The 15,120-nt window shown below is 31.9% G+C and overlaps 4 protein-coding genes across 10 annotated transcripts; 2 read left to right on the forward strand and 2 right to left on the reverse strand.

Moving 5' to 3' along the window:
• Positions 1 to 88: 88 nt before the first annotated feature.
• On the reverse strand, positions 89 to 6,593 carry LOC139109627 (probable ATP-dependent RNA helicase spindle-E). Of its 3 annotated transcripts, none has more exons than XM_070668853.1 (13): positions 6,333 to 6,593; positions 5,715 to 5,845; positions 5,334 to 5,634; positions 4,774 to 5,231; positions 4,348 to 4,702; positions 4,028 to 4,194; positions 3,172 to 3,817; positions 2,705 to 3,048; positions 2,323 to 2,535; positions 1,474 to 2,145; positions 916 to 1,371; positions 510 to 838; positions 89 to 440 (listed from the first exon to the last, which is right to left on the reverse strand). In XM_070668853.1, the coding sequence occupies exons 2-13, from the start codon at positions 5,814 to 5,816 to the stop codon at positions 308 to 310; spliced, it is 4,176 nt and encodes a 1,391-aa protein (XP_070524954.1). In that variant the 5' UTR covers positions 5,817 to 5,845; positions 6,333 to 6,593; the 3' UTR covers positions 89 to 307. The 3 variants fall into 3 exon arrangements, with proteins under 3 accessions (XP_070524954.1, XP_070524956.1, XP_070524955.1); XM_070668855.1 differs by lacking the exon at positions 6,333 to 6,593 and adding an exon at positions 6,213 to 6,287; XM_070668854.1 differs by lacking the exon at positions 6,333 to 6,593 and adding an exon at positions 6,060 to 6,202.
• A 113-nt stretch (positions 6,594 to 6,706) lies between these two features.
• LOC139109652 (biogenesis of lysosome-related organelles complex 1 subunit 3) lies at positions 6,707 to 8,918 on the forward strand. Of its 2 annotated transcripts, none has more exons than XM_070668897.1 (5): positions 6,707 to 6,904; positions 7,171 to 7,282; positions 7,360 to 7,441; positions 7,509 to 7,637; positions 8,159 to 8,918. In XM_070668897.1, exons 2-5 carry the CDS (start codon positions 7,211 to 7,213, stop codon positions 8,383 to 8,385), a joined length of 510 nt encoding a protein of 169 aa, XP_070524998.1. In that variant the 5' UTR covers positions 6,707 to 6,904; positions 7,171 to 7,210; the 3' UTR covers positions 8,386 to 8,918. The 2 variants fall into 2 exon arrangements, with proteins under 2 accessions (XP_070524998.1, XP_070524997.1); XM_070668896.1 differs by having other exon boundaries at positions 6,708 to 7,039.
• Positions 7,806 to 15,112, reverse strand: LOC139109649 (DNA fragmentation factor subunit alpha). 4 transcript variants are annotated; one of them, XM_070668890.1, is made up of 6 exons: positions 13,680 to 13,821; positions 13,412 to 13,580; positions 11,707 to 11,869; positions 10,728 to 10,912; positions 10,238 to 10,550; positions 7,806 to 10,147 (listed from the first exon to the last, which is right to left on the reverse strand). In XM_070668890.1, the coding sequence occupies exons 4-6, from the start codon at positions 10,903 to 10,905 to the stop codon at positions 10,027 to 10,029; spliced, it is 612 nt and encodes a 203-aa protein (XP_070524991.1). In that variant the 5' UTR covers positions 10,906 to 10,912; positions 11,707 to 11,869; positions 13,412 to 13,580; positions 13,680 to 13,821; the 3' UTR covers positions 7,806 to 10,026. The 4 variants fall into 4 exon arrangements, with proteins under 4 accessions (XP_070524991.1, XP_070524992.1, XP_070524994.1 ...); XM_070668891.1 differs by lacking the exon at positions 11,707 to 11,869; XM_070668893.1 differs by lacking the exons at positions 11,707 to 11,869; positions 13,412 to 13,580; positions 13,680 to 13,821 and adding an exon at positions 15,097 to 15,112.
• LOC139109639 (D-beta-hydroxybutyrate dehydrogenase, mitochondrial) lies at positions 12,270 to 14,550 on the forward strand. Its single transcript, XM_070668874.1, has 6 exons — positions 12,270 to 12,633; positions 13,085 to 13,168; positions 13,252 to 13,426; positions 13,515 to 13,636; positions 13,722 to 13,826; positions 13,938 to 14,550. The coding sequence occupies exons 1-6, from the start codon at positions 12,418 to 12,420 to the stop codon at positions 14,334 to 14,336; spliced, it is 1,101 nt and encodes a 366-aa protein (XP_070524975.1). The 5' UTR covers positions 12,270 to 12,417; the 3' UTR covers positions 14,337 to 14,550.
• Positions 15,113 to 15,120: the final 8 nt, after the last annotated feature.

A 15,120-nucleotide genomic window follows, 5' to 3' on the forward strand; every position in this document is an offset into this window, starting at 1 on the left:
TTGAAAAATATCACGTTTAATAAAAGCGTTGTCAACTATCGATAACTAATTTTAGATTTTTGCACAAACTAAAATTATAAAAAATTCATTTGTCGTTTCTAATACAATTTTTCTTTACTACATCATTAGATTAAAAATATAGAAATACTGCGTTATCATTAATTTGTTTTTCTTACAAAACTATAAACTGGAACACTTTAAGTAAACTAATTATTTTATTTTTTGTATATTTTGTATTATTTAGGAACTTTAATTTTTTTTTAATAAAAATTTTATATTTTGTTGTCATCTTTGTATATAGTTAACACTATTTATATAAAGCTGCCTGCTGTTCTATATGTTCCTGTGAATAAAGATGACCTTGTAATTCTATTAGGCCAATCGTTTTTTTTTTACATAAATTACAAGAAACAACAACGTTTCGCATTTTGCAGGCATCTCTGTAATAAAATTTAAAAAATGTATAAAATACATTTAAAAAGATAACAAAAAATATAATATCTACATACTCGTGAGCAAGACGTTCTAATTGTGATAAATGCTTTATCATCTCCTCTTTTTGTTCATTTGTTTCCCGTAGTTCTAATGCTTTATGCGGTGGATAGAAATTATATTTTTTTGCAGATTCTTGAATAGATAGAAAATAACATCTTTTGTAAAGATTCCAATAATTGTTACGATGATCGATCTCGTCGTCCTCTAAATCTCGGTGCTTTCTTCGTTTATCTCTCAAGTTCAATAAAATATATTGAATTTTATTTTGACACATTATAATATTCTCATCATTAGAATCATTTAACTCCAACCCAGTATTCATCCAGTGGCGTAATATATTTATCTAAAAAGTAATAATAAATAATTTAACATAATAAGTATTACAATATCTCAATTTGATATTATAAAAATTATATATACTTCTTTTATATCATCCATTGTGATGTCTACATCAAACTGAATCGGTATATCATGATCAGAGAATCTACCCCGACTAGTACGATTGTCTATAGGGCCCAAACCACATAAAGCACCTGTATAATAAGTTCTGCGAGGATTGCATCTCAATTCCATGCGTGGTGTAAAAATTAGTGTAATCAATGCGGCAAGTCCGGGAATATTTGGTAGAAAAGTAGTATTTCTTAGAATTAAAGTATCTGTATAATTGGATTCAGAAATGCTCTGAGTAACTAAAAGACGTCTCGATTGGTTCAAATCATTATCCAAAAGAATATAATTAACAGACTTTGATTCTATAGATATCTTCTTGATTTTTCCACCTAACGTCATATGACTCAACCTCATTTCTAAGGGAGAAAATGGACCTTGAAGTTTTACGTTAAATTTACATTCCTCTTCTTTAGGTGGATCGGGATACTATAAAATCATTAATTGATTAATATAAAAATTAATTAATTAGTTTTTTCACAAATTATAGTTATTACAAGCTTTTATAAACATTTTAAGTATTTTACTTACTTGTAACAAATATTTGTCGTATTGTTCCTTTTCATAAAAATCTATTTCCTCCGCAGACATTCTACTAACAACGTCATTAACTCTTAATTCATGATTATGTATCGATAAAACGCTCTCTTCTTTTTTCACAGCATATCCTTTTCTAATCAAACCATCATTAACGTTAAATTCTTCTCCTTTTTCATTAACAACAATCAATTCTAAATTAATAACACTATCAACAACTGAATAAATCTTTCCTAATATTTCTTTATTTTCCTTGATTTGTGTCTCAAAGTAATTTTTAGATTTTTCTGACCATTGTTGACGATTATTTTGATTTGAAGGTCGTAAAAAAGCTAAATTGCAAGCAAATGCTAAAGGAGGAGTTTCCAAGACTCTATAATTATCAATTTCTCTTAAATCACTAAATCGCATTCTAGAAAAATGACCATAATCAACAAAAAATATGTCAACTAATTCTCCGACTTCTGAGATAAATTCCTTAATTATGGCTCTATGATAAGTCAAAGAATTATTCTTTTCTATTGGCGCAGCGATCATGGTCAAGATTTTTGGAATAGAAATAATTCGTTTTAATGGGTATTTGTTAAGAGTTTCTTCTATAAATCGTAATTCATTACGAGTGATATCGTCATTAACATTTGCCCAGAAATATCCAGGGCTAACGACCTAAAAATATAAACATAATTATTACAAATAAAAAAATATTTAATAGATAGTAAATTAAAAAAAATTATGTGTTAATAACTCGAGACGAAAAATAATCTATTTGCTAATAATTAAAATACAATACAAAGGTTTAATTAATTTCAATTATTATAAATAATAAAACAAGAGAAAACTTACAGTTTGTATAAATAGAGGTATAGAAGTTACATTAAGTCCTGGTAATCTTGGCCTGACTTTAAGAATATTGGTTTCTGTTTTCTTAATATTTCTTTGAAAAAAAAGATATCGTTTGAATTTATGAAGATCATGAGATTTTGCCCTCTTATTTGCTTCATATGCATCTAATAATTTTATTTCTATCGGAATATTACACTGTTTCATCATGATAGCCTAATTAATAAACATATTTATCATATTATTACGAATATTATTAATATTTAACAATAAAATAAAAATTATAATTAAAAATATTTAAAGAAGTAAAGAATAAATAAAAATTTGTAATTTTGTTTAGATGTTGATTATATAATAAAATTAATTAGTATTAATAATTAATCACCTGATAAACAGACATCGGTATATTTTGAAGACTGTCATCAATAGCAGTCTCCTTTTCACGGAATTGGATATAAATACGTTGTGATTCATCAAAAGATATTGCTATCTGCTTTTCTGGAATTCCTATATGTTTGGAAAAAATCTCTTGAAATTTCTTAGCATATAAATAGCCAGGCTGATCCCTTGGCCAACCTCTTAAATAAACTGTTTTCATAGGATCACAAACGTTTAGAGTCTTTGTAACATTTTCTTTATATGCTTCTTGACTTTCCAAACGTTTAACAAAGTAATTGGGATAGAAAGCTCCAGCAAGAATAACTTGGAGCACGAAATCGCGATCTGTACCTAAAGGTAAAACAAAAATAAAAGAATTATTAAACTGAAAAATAATTAATAATTAAATGCGTAACGTACGACTAATTAAATAAATAATTAAAAAAGAATTAAACGCTAAATAATTAAATATACCTTGCCAGATTACTTTATTTACTCCTACACTTTCTGTAATTCCTAGTGTCGCCAATCTTTTTGTAATTTCATTCACTAAAACATCTAATTCGCGCAAAACTTTTGGTTGAAATCCATTTCTTTGACACCACATTTTCTCGGCATGATAAGTGTTTAATCGACGGTTAGCTCTTTCGTTTTGCCACATTTTATAAACATGTAATGCAGCAATACAGTCGCTATCAGAATTGTAAGCCCAGTGTTTTCGAGTTGTGTAAGATGAAATGGTAGAATGGCATTGTTCCAGAGAAAAGATATCCTTAACAGTCATGCTGGCGGCTAAAATAATAGCATCTCGTAAAACCCCAAAAATGTAGCCCAATAAAATTAATTTCGAAATTCGAATGTTGAATGGAAGGTGAGCCATTATCTCGCCAATCTTGGTTAATTTTCCATCAAACAACTGATAAGAATCATCTTCATCCACTAAAGCCCCAACTTCTTTTAAGTTCAAAATGGTATTTGCTATATTAGAAAGAGAGGGTGGATCCAAAGAATGTGAAAGAATGATACGTGGTTCGTCTAGATCAAGAAGTTTGGTACGGAGAACTACGTTAGCGAGTGGAGCGCGAAGTATTTCTGGTACACTATATTCTTCCAAAATATTCTGTAAATTTTATAAAATTTTATAAATACTAAAAAAAATACTACATAATTATTTGAATACAAAGAGTAATAATAAGAATAAAATTTATATCACATGTAAAATATCAGAATAAATAAACGTGCATTATTAAATTCTAAATAAATTATAAATAAAATTTGTCTTATATTAAATAGTAATATGCTTAAACTTATTATTAATATAACTACTTACATCATAAAATGCTTTTGGAATTAATCTAAATACTCTGCCATCTGTTACACGTCCCGTACGACCGGCTCGTTGAATACAGTTTGCTTTACTTGCCCAAGAAAGTTGTAAACTTTGATAATAAGTTGTAGGATTAGCTACGAGCAGTTTTACAAGACAAAAGTCTATCACTAAAAATTAAATGTTTTATTAATTACTTTATTACTTTTACTCATGTTTGTTGCTTTTAATATTCCTGTGCAATTAAATTTTTTCCTTTTCTTAAAAATTATAATTACACGTAATTTGTACACACGCACGCGCGTGTACTACTTTATATTTACCATATTTTACATCTGGTACAGTAATACTGCTTTCAGCAATATTTGTAGACAGTATAATGCGTCTGTATTTGTCTGGTGGTTTTTGAAAAACCCGATTTTGTTCATTATCATCAGAAACCAATGAATGTAAAATTGTTAAATCCCATAATTTAGTATGAAAAGTCGACAAGTAATTATATAATTCCTCAATTTCATAAAGTCCTGGTAAAAATATAAGAACGGCATGTCTCTGGGGAAAATTTGAATTTTTTTTATCATCATTACTGTCAATATCATCTAGGGCCCCAATAATAAGTGAACAAAACTGTATCATGTCTACAGTGACTTTTGGATCTGAAGCAGACACTTCTGGTATCTAAAAAATTAATTTATTGTTATATCATTAAACAAATTTCTATTTATTAATTTTTCAAAATTTATACTCACACTTCCTAGATTTTCTATCTCATCTAAATAAAATATACGAACGTCAAAATTTCTTTTTTCAGGAATCTTGATAATTGGTGCAGGAAATAAATTATTTTCTATTTTTATAGAAAAATACTTCGCAAATTTTGTTACATCAATTGTAGCTGACATGAGAATAACTTTAACTTGTTTAGAATTTGTTTGTAATAACCTTTTAACAACTAATAACAAAAAATCTAAATTCTGATCACGTTCGTGAATCTCATCTAATATAATATGTGTAAATTCCAACATATGCTTGGTACTAATCAAGTATTGAAGGAGTATTTCAGTAGTGCAATAAATTAAACGAGTTGCAGATGAATATTCCTTTCTCATTGATACTTGATAACCCACAAGGTCTCCAAGATCCCAACCTTTTTCATAACATACTCTTTTGGCAATACTCATTGCAGCAATTCGTCTCGGTTGTGTAACTATATTAATATTTTAATTTTTATCCACATAAATATATAAACCTTTTAATTTATATTAACATTTTAATGAAGAATAAATAATTTAGTTAATTAAAAAAATACCTATAATGTTGCAGTTAAGTTTCTTTTTCATATTATTCTCAAGAATGAATTGTGGAATTTGAGTTGTCTTTCCACAGCCAGTTGGTCCTTGAATAATAACTACAGAATGTGCCTCAATTATTGATAGTATCTTATTCTTCATGGATAAAACAGATAAATCATTAGATTTTGGATTGCAAGTAAGGTTATATGCTTGGTGAATGTCTTTGGTATAGCATTTTTGTTGATTCTCTTCTAATTCTTGAAAAGTTATATCTAGCTTAGACTCTTCTTTTTGTTTTTCATCTCTAATATTTATATACTAGAAAAAATATAGATACATAAGACATAGAAATTATTAAATGCCAAAAGTTTTATGCAACAAAATAAAAACCTTTATACCTTTAAATATTCCTCAACTTCTTTTTCTGAATAATCCTTTACATAACTTTCTTCGCAAGTCGATTGCAGATAGCAATTGTCCATTTCATTTGAGGTAGCCATTGTTAAAAATTTATTTCAATTCTTTCGATCTATTAAAAATTTGTAAATAATAAAATTATAATATAATTGTACAATATTACAACACATTATAAGCCATAACAAAATAAAAATAGTGAACATGGTAGTGATAAAAAAATTTATTGAAAGATGCCAACCAGTAGCACTTGTGGTAATTGCCTTTGGAAAATTAACATTATTCAAAAATATACCAAAGAATTATGAATAACCAAATAATAATCTTACCAAATCTCAATTAAAAATAAGTCTGGTCATAAAAGTTGAAGAAATTCTGTATGCTGTTATGGCTTTTTCTTGTATTACTGGTATTCGAACGATATGTATAAAAAAAAAAAAAGATCTAATACGACTAACGTAAAAACTTTTCACCCTTTCTACCTTATGAACGCAGAAACTGAGTGAGTATAGTACACGATAAAACATTTTTCGAGGGTTTGAATATGTTAAGAATTAAGTTAAAGTTAGGTAATTAACTAATGATGCTCAATGAGCTCTTACATCTAATTGGTAGATATTTTTTATAATTTCATTGGATATCTTGAAAATAGTGACGACTCATGCTGGTTTCGTTGAGATTAAAATCTGTCGGTTCGTCTTCGAGTTATATACCATTGAAATTCAGTAGTGTTCAGTAGCAGAGAGCCCAACTCGGAATCGCGACTTCCACGTGTAGAACAGTCGTGTACAGAGGCAGAGGCTCGTCCGTGTGAAGCCAGCGCTTCGGGTGCCGTCGGATAAAAGAAAAGGCCAGAGCTATACATTGTCTGTCCTACTCTTTTGCGGATCTGTGATAACTGCCGGCGACGTCGCGAAAGAGTAAAACAGACAGTGTATAGCTCTGGCCTTTTCCTCTATCTGACGGCAGCCGAAACGCTGGCTTTATACGGACAAGCCTCTGTATCTGTACGCGTGGAAGCCGCGATTCCGAGTTAGGTTCTCTGAGTCCGAGGCATTAGCAGACGCTACGGGCACACACGGACACGGCATTGTGCCTAGTGTGCGTATGTTGCCCGTCTAAAATCTGCGACCACTGGTTGGGCTCTCTGTTCAGTAGTATGCACTATGCAGCAGTACGTCTTTTTTAGCATTATCAATTTGAGGTTACGTTTGTTATTGAAAACAAAGGCATTTGCAAAACGATATATTTAATTATTTTATTAAGCAAACAATACATTTGATTTAAAACAACATGACGCTTTTTGAAGGTATACATGTATAATGATAAGAATTTAATTTTTATACCCATAAAAAAACTTTCTTTCGAAAATTATTTTCTGTAATATTATTAAATTTCTGTTATTATACTTGTCTAATTATAATTATGTATATTTTATAGTGTTATAAAAATCGTATAAATATTGCGTATTTATCTAAGAATGGATTTAAAAGCTGTAGTTGTTTCTGGAGAAGCTCCAGAGTCTGATGATGATGTATCAAACATTGTCACTGTATGTAATACATTTATCGAACATTTTTTATGTAATTTATAAAGAAAAATATTATATACAAATTTTCCTGTATGTAGGGGCCAGGATTTCCTGCTATTCGAACACAGTCAACTTATTGTGGGACCATTATCTCTGGTGAAGCCCCAGAATCTGATGATGGCAAGGTTTTATTAATATTAATTTATAGTTTATGAAAATTTAAATAACATCAAGTTTTTATTTACAGATGTAACAAGCTTGAGTAGTATTAGTGGAGCAGTAGATGCTATGGCATGTCCTCCTTATACAGATCTTAAAATAGCAAAATCTAAAAAAAGTTCTATCAAGTACAACAGTTTACTTCACAAAAAATTACGTAAGTGATTTAACAATTAATTAAAATATTTCGAGATATTAACATGAGGTATAATCAAATTTTTTATTTTATATTAGTTTTTCTATTGCTGTTAAAAAATACCAAATATTGCTGCTAACTACAAGGCATATGTTTAATAAAATGTTCACAAAATAAAAAAAGAATATATTACTTTCGTTAACATTCGTTTATTAATATTACAGCAGTACAATGTGTGTAACTATAGCTAAACAGTATTATTATACGAGTTCATGTGTGAAATATCGATAATTAATTTTCGAAATAATTTATATTGCTATTTAACTAAATTTCAATTTACTGCACAAATATATATTCGCATAATTACAGTGTCTATAAGTTATACTGTACAAAGAATTTTGTTATAAGTTTTTATAAAACAGTATTTATGAACGGCATTAAATTATATCTTAAAACACAAAACTGATATATGTATGTATAGTACACGTATCGCTTATTAATTTTGAACATTATTGAAATTGACATATGTTAAATTTGAACAGACGAATGCAATGAAACCTTAGATAGAGACATTCTGCAAATGACCGAGGGCGCAATCACGACTAGCTTACAAGAATTGTCGGCTGTTAATCGACAGTTGCTAAGAAGTGAATTGGTGTTACAAGAGGCTGTGTGCCAATTACGCAACGCATCCAGTCGGGTGAAAGATGCCTCTGACGCTCTACGTCAACTCATAGACGATAATTTTTTGCATTCCGTTAAAACCTAACTTCTGCTAAACTTATTAAGTGCGTCTCTATTCTTAAGATATACATGTAGCAATGAATAACAAGTAATTACATGCTTAATATATAATGCCATCTTCGTGGTACTGCGCATTAGATGCGAATATTAAAAAGAAATACGTTTTCCTCTTTGAGATCAGGGACGTTGTTGAGCATTATCGATCTTTCCTTTAATTGGCAGTACTATTTAATGCGCCCTTTTATACTTTCCAACGACGCGTCGTCTCGTTTATTTCGAGAATAGTATCAATCACATCAATTTATTATAAACTAATATCCTAAGATCGATCTGCGGAACTAAACATATTGCGTCTGATATATTTAACGATTTATTTGATCATACAGTGAAGATAGCAAGTAGTTGAATACCGACTGTTTAATTTTACGGTTCTTTCACTTCAATATAATGTAAATTTTAATACCAGCGGTAATTCTAATACAAATATATGTATATACGATTATAGTGCATAAGAGCCTGTTATATTTTAATATGTATATACGTTAAAGAATATTACGACATTGATACAGGATATTTCTGCAGAGAGTAAACATACACTTTCGTTACGATTTTACAAAATTGAAAATGTGTATCATATACTTTGATTTCATAATTTTCAAGTAATATATAAATGTAAATATGACATTGCTCGTTTCGATTATTCACGTAATCATAAAATTGAAATAATATTCAGTACCTTATGTGTATGTATAATCTTGTCAGAAACACCTATGTTGTTACTTTGCTCCAATTTTCGTGTTCTTTTTCTTTTTTTTATCAAATAGCACAATTTTGCTTGGTATCAAAGGACTGATATCGACATTTTTGTCGCTATTATATCGCTAATGTTAGTATACAATGAATTGATGATCTCAATGGAGGTGGTTTTCGTTTTCCCTAGAAATTCAGTCTTAAATATTCCATATTCAATCTTCGTTGAACCAAATCTCAGTATGACGTATCTAAGTACAAAATCCGATAAACAAAAAACCTTTTACTAATACGTGATATGGCAATATCGCGACGGAATGTCCACTTCCTTATCACGGGCTTTTTTTTATGTATCATTCAGATAAATTATTAGCTAAATTGCGTATTGTGTGTAATAATAATTCTGCCGGTACAGTAAGACGTTTCTTTCTTTTACGTTGTACTAAAGCAATTCCGTACGCTCACTAAGGATATAAAGTATTGCCAAAGCATAGTTGTGCCACTGAATCATGTATATATAGATTAAAAAAATTCTACAAAAATTTAGAGCTACTATTTTCTCTAGGACGTGAAATCTATTACTATTATTATATTATCATTATTATTATTGATTATTACGGTACTAAATTGTCGGGCAAACGTAAACTACTCGTATTTTCGTATCTCTGTACAATGTCTGTCTCTGCATTTCTTGTATTCTTCGTACGCGAGGAATAATGTGAGAGTTTTCTCATTAATGCAACTGCGTTTAATTTAACGCTCATGTTCTCAGTTACTTTACCAGTTTGTGTAAATAGTGATGGGCTCAATTCCAGAATAGAATCAAAGTTTGTTGCAGTTGGCGACCTTTATAGAATATGCGACGTCGCACTCTATACATATTTGCTAATGTGAGGGCGCCCACCCCCCACATGGCCTACGCTCGCTCCATCTCACCTCCACTTGCATACATCTGGAGAAGAGCCATGGATTCCTGGGCTTGCCGCTTCTCTGCTAGGAATCTACCTGAAGCTTCCTTAAGTTGCTCGAGGAAGAGTCTGTAATAAATTTATCAGATACATAAAAATTAATGACGCTTTCTCAAATATTTAATAGAATATTATAATGATGCAATCTATATTGTTTACCGGTCAGGCACTATGTCAGCTAAACTATCAGGATCCATATCGCTGAGTAATTCCAAGTCGTTTCCTCCTAGAAGCGAGATATGCGATGGGTCGCCGTGCAGCGATGACACCAGAGGCTCGATTGGTGTTCGTCGTCGTCGAATTTTGTCGACTTTTGAATCACCCTCCACATTATCAACATCATCCACAACGATATAACGAGATGCCGTCTTACTACTACCGACAGCGGCCCATTTTTGATCACCGTGCAATACCATCAAGCTTGTATTTCTTTCTAACGTGGCAAAATATTCTTCGTCGTCTACCTCTGTTCCTGTAACATTAATAAATAGTGCAATTAAAAGATTACTTAATACATAAAAATATAATACATTTTACAACAAATTATTATAAACATTTAATATATTGAAGAGATATTTAAATTATATATAAAAAAAAAAAAAAAAAAAAAACTAACGATTGCTATATTTTCAGATAAACATTTTCTTACCGTCCTGTTCAAGCACGATTGTTAGATCTGCGTCTACAGGCAATGCCAGACGATTACGTGCGATGTTAGTCAGATCCTTCAATGACGAGGCAGTAATGCCCTTTCTTCGCTCTCTGGTGTGATCGACTATCTTGTAAGGGTTGCCCATCCCCTGCGTGACTACAGCTGTTTCTGACATCTTTTCTCTTCACGATCGGTAAAGGAAAATAAGTAATCTTAATTCCTCTGATTGATAATTAATCAGTTTAATTCGATTTTAATTAAACACTGGAGAAAACAATTGACTGCTGCTAAGGCCTGATTCTCGTTGCACATTAATTAGTTCGTGCCTCGACGACGTGTCGGGGAGATTCGAGTGACCCGCAAATCCAACGATGACAAGGGGAGAAGGAATACGCCCTTACGCGTGAAAGATGAGCGAACTCAACTACGATAAGCACAGTATGTACAAACGCTGCTTATTATTTTTTTTTAGCGTCGAAAAATATTTTTCGACGATGATGCACTAGAATACAGTCGTATCACTGACGATTTTCTTTAGATAAAAAGTCGTATAGCTTGACAGAGAAGCAAACAGGTATGAAAGGGCAGTGCTCAGGATTGCATTGGATTAGCCTGAAGAACCGACGAGAATTTGAGCGAGACCTCCCTTTTCTCTCCTTCAACGATTCACGCGAATAAAAAAATCGGTGGTCGGCGGAGAGACAACGGCGATTGTGCGATGCAATAGAATGAGATACAGAAAGAGAGAAAGAAAGAATGATGTGTATGTGATGCGTCGAGTGACTGAACTGACCGTGTGTCAACCCAACACTGGGTCAACGGTGCAACTACCCCTTCTATTTATACCCCTGTAGACTCCCTCACAGGTATATACGCGCGAGCAAAAGACACCCCGACACAGCATCTACTCCACCCACTTCTGCCTATCCATCCAACCCTCTGCTGTAACACCCCTATACGGAAATCAATAACTTACCCCACTCTGTGTTCGTAGCCGCGCTCATTTTTTATCAGCAACGAGACGAGAAATTTACAAAAATATCCCCAATGCACACCGTCATCAAAGACGATGGATGCAAAATACACGGGTTAATGAGATAATTCACGACACGTGCCAATCGATCCTCTTCTATGAAAACCTGGGAAAATAGATTGAAAATAAAAGCGAATGAAAACAATTCTGAACAATATTCACATATATATATATATATTGTATATATGTATATACATATATATAAACGTATATCGTTCGGATAATATGTAATTTAAATAAAAATTCACAAGTTTTATACAAAAATAGAATATAAAATTAAAATAAAAATTAAATTATTTTACGTTATTTCGTATTGTAGTATTTCAATATAAATATTAATAGATTATTATTAAAGAATAAATAACATCCTAAAATGTAATAAAAAGAATTTGATGCAGTTTTTAATTTAATAGAATATTAATTAGTACTTTACTAATATCTACAAAATCTATCGTCAAATATTTGAATTTGCTATGAGCTTTTAACTTAAGACACAGCACTGTAGTTATATTTAGATCAATGAGACTAGACACTGTTTTAAAGTTAGCTCAGACGTAGCCCAGTTAGGGATCCTCCGCGAGCTGCATCAATTTATTTTCGAATGGAGTTGATCACAGATTTGATTAAAATTTTAATATAAAATTAAAATCAAGAATGCCGTCATCGAGTGGAAATAAAGAGGCCGACGACAGTCAGACATGGGAATTAGCAGAGAGGTGTCTATTACCCATCGCCTTTTCGCATGCAATCGCAGTCATCCTAGCAACTATATTGAACACCTTTGGGATTTCACAAACGTCTAGCTTTGTACTCTTCTTGTTGTTATTGGTCATATCCATAGGATCTACATTATTCTATCACAATTTAAAGGTATGGTCTCAGCGTTTACTACGAATTTTCGTATTATTTCTCTCTCGTTAAAAATAATTTTATTTTAAACTTTGCAGTAGCTTAAAAAAATCGTTTCGACCTTTAATAAATTTGAATATATATCGCACCCCTCTAACAACGAAATCATGTTTCCTCCTTGACCTTTTATAATATCATAATACTTGTAAATATGAGAAAGTTCAAAGGCCCTGTAGTAGAGTTCTCACCGATTTTTCTGATCTAAACTAAAACCTTTGACCTTTTTTTTTGCATAATGTTGTATAATGCATATATTTCCTGCTTCACAAGTTTTTTCTTTGTAAAAGACTCTAAGACTATCGTCACATTATCAATGATTTGATCAAAAGCATTATGAAGCTTCATTACATCATATCATGATGCAATAAGTTATGAACGCTCTATTTTCCTAACGGTCTATTTGATGCAACAGGTTACTGCAGCAGGAAAGGCAATACTAATCACAGGTTGCGATTCGCGAGTCGGATGTGCTTTGGCCAGACAATTAGACGATTTGGTAGCGTATACGCGAAACGTATAGAATATTACTAAATTAAATAGTAATTTAAAAATAATGTCTAAAATTTCCTTCTTTTTAAGGGCTTTACCGTATTCGCCGGATTTAGTAATAAAACCGAGAATGAAGACATTATGCAGAAATTAAAAGAACACGCGTCTGGAAGATTGCATGTGTTGCAACTAGATATTACCAGCGAACGTGATATACACTCGACTTTTCTTTACGTCAATGAAAATTTACCTGACGGTGCTCCTGGTATAGTTATATCTTTTAAAGCCTCCTGAGATTATCGGATATCGGTGCAACGGATTATTCCTACGTCATCGTTACTACGTTATTTCAGGATTATGGGCACTCGTGCATGCCGCTGCCTGGGTGACTCTTGGAGAATGTGAGTGGGTGCCCCCATCTGTTCTCAAACGAAGCATAGATATTAACTTCATTGGCTTAGCGCGTTTAACTCAGGTATCATAAACGTTATAAAAATGTCAAAAGGTATAAAAAAAACCTGTGAAAGCGGAAAACTCTCTTTTCTTTGTATGTACAACAGGTATTTCTTCCTCTGGTCAGGAGGTCAAAGGGCCGAATTGTTCTCGTTAGCAGTCTCTTGGCGCGGATACCGAGTCCCGTCCGAGGAATTTATTGCGCCCTCAAGGTAAATTCTCTTTGTCGCGCGTGCAATTAAACGTCGCCTTGTCTATCTGTACATAGGAAAAGCATTGATAAAGCTTTGAGTAGATCAATAAAAAATTATAAATATGTCTAGGCCGCTGTAGAAGCTTGGGGGTCATGCCTAAGGCTGGAGATGCGGAGATGGGGTGTCGACGTGGTGATCGTCGAAACCGGGGAATATGTATCTGGTAATGCATGGCTGAAGGACAATACCGCGTTGCTCGATCAAGCCAGAGATATGTGGACTCAGCTGGATCCTCAAACTCGCAAAGAATACGGGCAGGAATTGTTTCAAACGGAAATGCTGGCTCTTGAGAAGTATACCCAGGGACCTGAGGCCGACCTAACCGCCGTTACGAGAACTCTAACAGATGCTGTAGTAAAGACTTTCCCGATGCGACGATACACGCCGGTGTCGCGCAGCGAACGAATTCAGGCCTTATGCAATCATTACCTGCCGAAACCCATTTATGATATATTATATACAAATTGAATATCTCCTGCACGACTTGTACGGACAATGAAAAAGCTCGGTATATAATTAGGACATTCTTTTCAGATCACATCTTAATAATAAAATTTTAGATACAAACGAGAATCTTTTTTTTTTGGCAGATTGTGTAATTATGTAAAAGCAGTCTACTCAAAATAACTATATAAAAATACTGTACAAATTTAATAAAGTTCCTTTATCGAATTATAAAATACTATTGCTCTTAAATATAAAATATTTTAATTTCCAAAACTTATTATGTATAAAAAAAAATGGGAACTCATAAATACACAATCCTCAGTTTACATCTTTCGATATTTTCAGTATAAATGCAACGGAGGCTAGTTTTCTCTTAAATAATTCAATGACTTTGAATTTTTTAAAACAACGCATGTGCAACGCGTGTGCAAAAGTAAAAAAAAAAAAAAAAAAAAAAAAAATGAAAACATCGCAAAGATTAAAACGTATTTAAAACCGTTTGAACAATACAGGCTGCTTTCCTTTTAGTAGACACAGTCGACACAAGTGTCATTCTGTCTTTTTTTGTACTGACAGAATAACGAAATCAGAACGACACTTGTGTTGGCTGTGTCTACTAAAAGGAAAGTGTACACAGTAACCAGTACGTAACATTTTTTAACGCGAGCATCACTGTATTATCCAAACTTTAATGATTTTTGTTTACATATTTAAATAGTATTAATTACATATTAATTACGGTATCGATTTCCTCTTCTAAAAGTTAATAAATTACATTTACCAGAGCGAAACAAATGAATAAGCA

This window comes from Cardiocondyla obscurior, linkage group LG18, assembly GCF_019399895.1.
Source record: "Cardiocondyla obscurior isolate alpha-2009 linkage group LG18, Cobs3.1, whole genome shotgun sequence".
Taxonomy (NCBI): Eukaryota; Metazoa; Arthropoda; class Insecta; order Hymenoptera; family Formicidae; genus Cardiocondyla; species Cardiocondyla obscurior.

What these genes read in the sequence shown, in the direction of transcription:
- LOC139109627 (XM_070668853.1), bottom strand. Translation starts at nt 5,816, where the DNA reads ATGGCTACCTCAAATGAAATGGACAATTGCTATCTGCAATCGACTTGC. An exon ending in TGTACCAGATGTAAAATATG is followed by an intron (nt 4,195 to 4,347) that starts GTAAATATAAAG and finishes TTTAATTTTTAG; the next exon opens with TGATAGACTTTTGTCTTGTA. An exon ending in AAATAAAGTAATCTGGCAAG is followed by an intron (nt 3,049 to 3,171) that starts GTATATTTAATT and finishes TTTTACCTTTAG; the next exon opens with GTACAGATCGCGATTTCGTG.
- LOC139109652 (XM_070668897.1), top strand. Translation starts at nt 7,211, where the DNA reads ATGGATTTAAAAGCTGTAGTTGTTTCTGGAGAAGCTCCAGAGTCTGAT. An exon ending in AGCCCCAGAATCTGATGATG is followed by an intron (nt 7,442 to 7,508) that starts GCAAGGTTTTAT and finishes TTTTATTTACAG; the next exon opens with ATGTAACAAGCTTGAGTAGT. An exon ending in TTTACTTCACAAAAAATTAC is followed by an intron (nt 7,638 to 8,158) that starts GTAAGTGATTTA and finishes AAATTTGAACAG; the next exon opens with ACGAATGCAATGAAACCTTA.
- LOC139109649 (XM_070668893.1), bottom strand. Translation starts at nt 10,905, where the DNA reads ATGTCAGAAACAGCTGTAGTCACGCAGGGGATGGGCAACCCTTACAAG. An exon ending in AATCGTGCTTGAACAGGACG is followed by an intron (nt 10,551 to 10,727) that starts GTAAGAAAATGT and finishes TTAATGTTACAG; the next exon opens with GAACAGAGGTAGACGACGAA. An exon ending in GCTGACATAGTGCCTGACCG is followed by an intron (nt 10,148 to 10,237) that starts GTAAACAATATA and finishes AATTTATTACAG; the next exon opens with ACTCTTCCTCGAGCAACTTA.
- LOC139109639 (XM_070668874.1), top strand. Translation starts at nt 12,418, where the DNA reads ATGCCGTCATCGAGTGGAAATAAAGAGGCCGACGACAGTCAGACATGG. An exon ending in GCTTAGCGCGTTTAACTCAG is followed by an intron (nt 13,637 to 13,721) that starts GTATCATAAACG and finishes TATGTACAACAG; the next exon opens with GTATTTCTTCCTCTGGTCAG. An exon ending in GAATTTATTGCGCCCTCAAG is followed by an intron (nt 13,827 to 13,937) that starts GTAAATTCTCTT and finishes AAATATGTCTAG; the next exon opens with GCCGCTGTAGAAGCTTGGGG.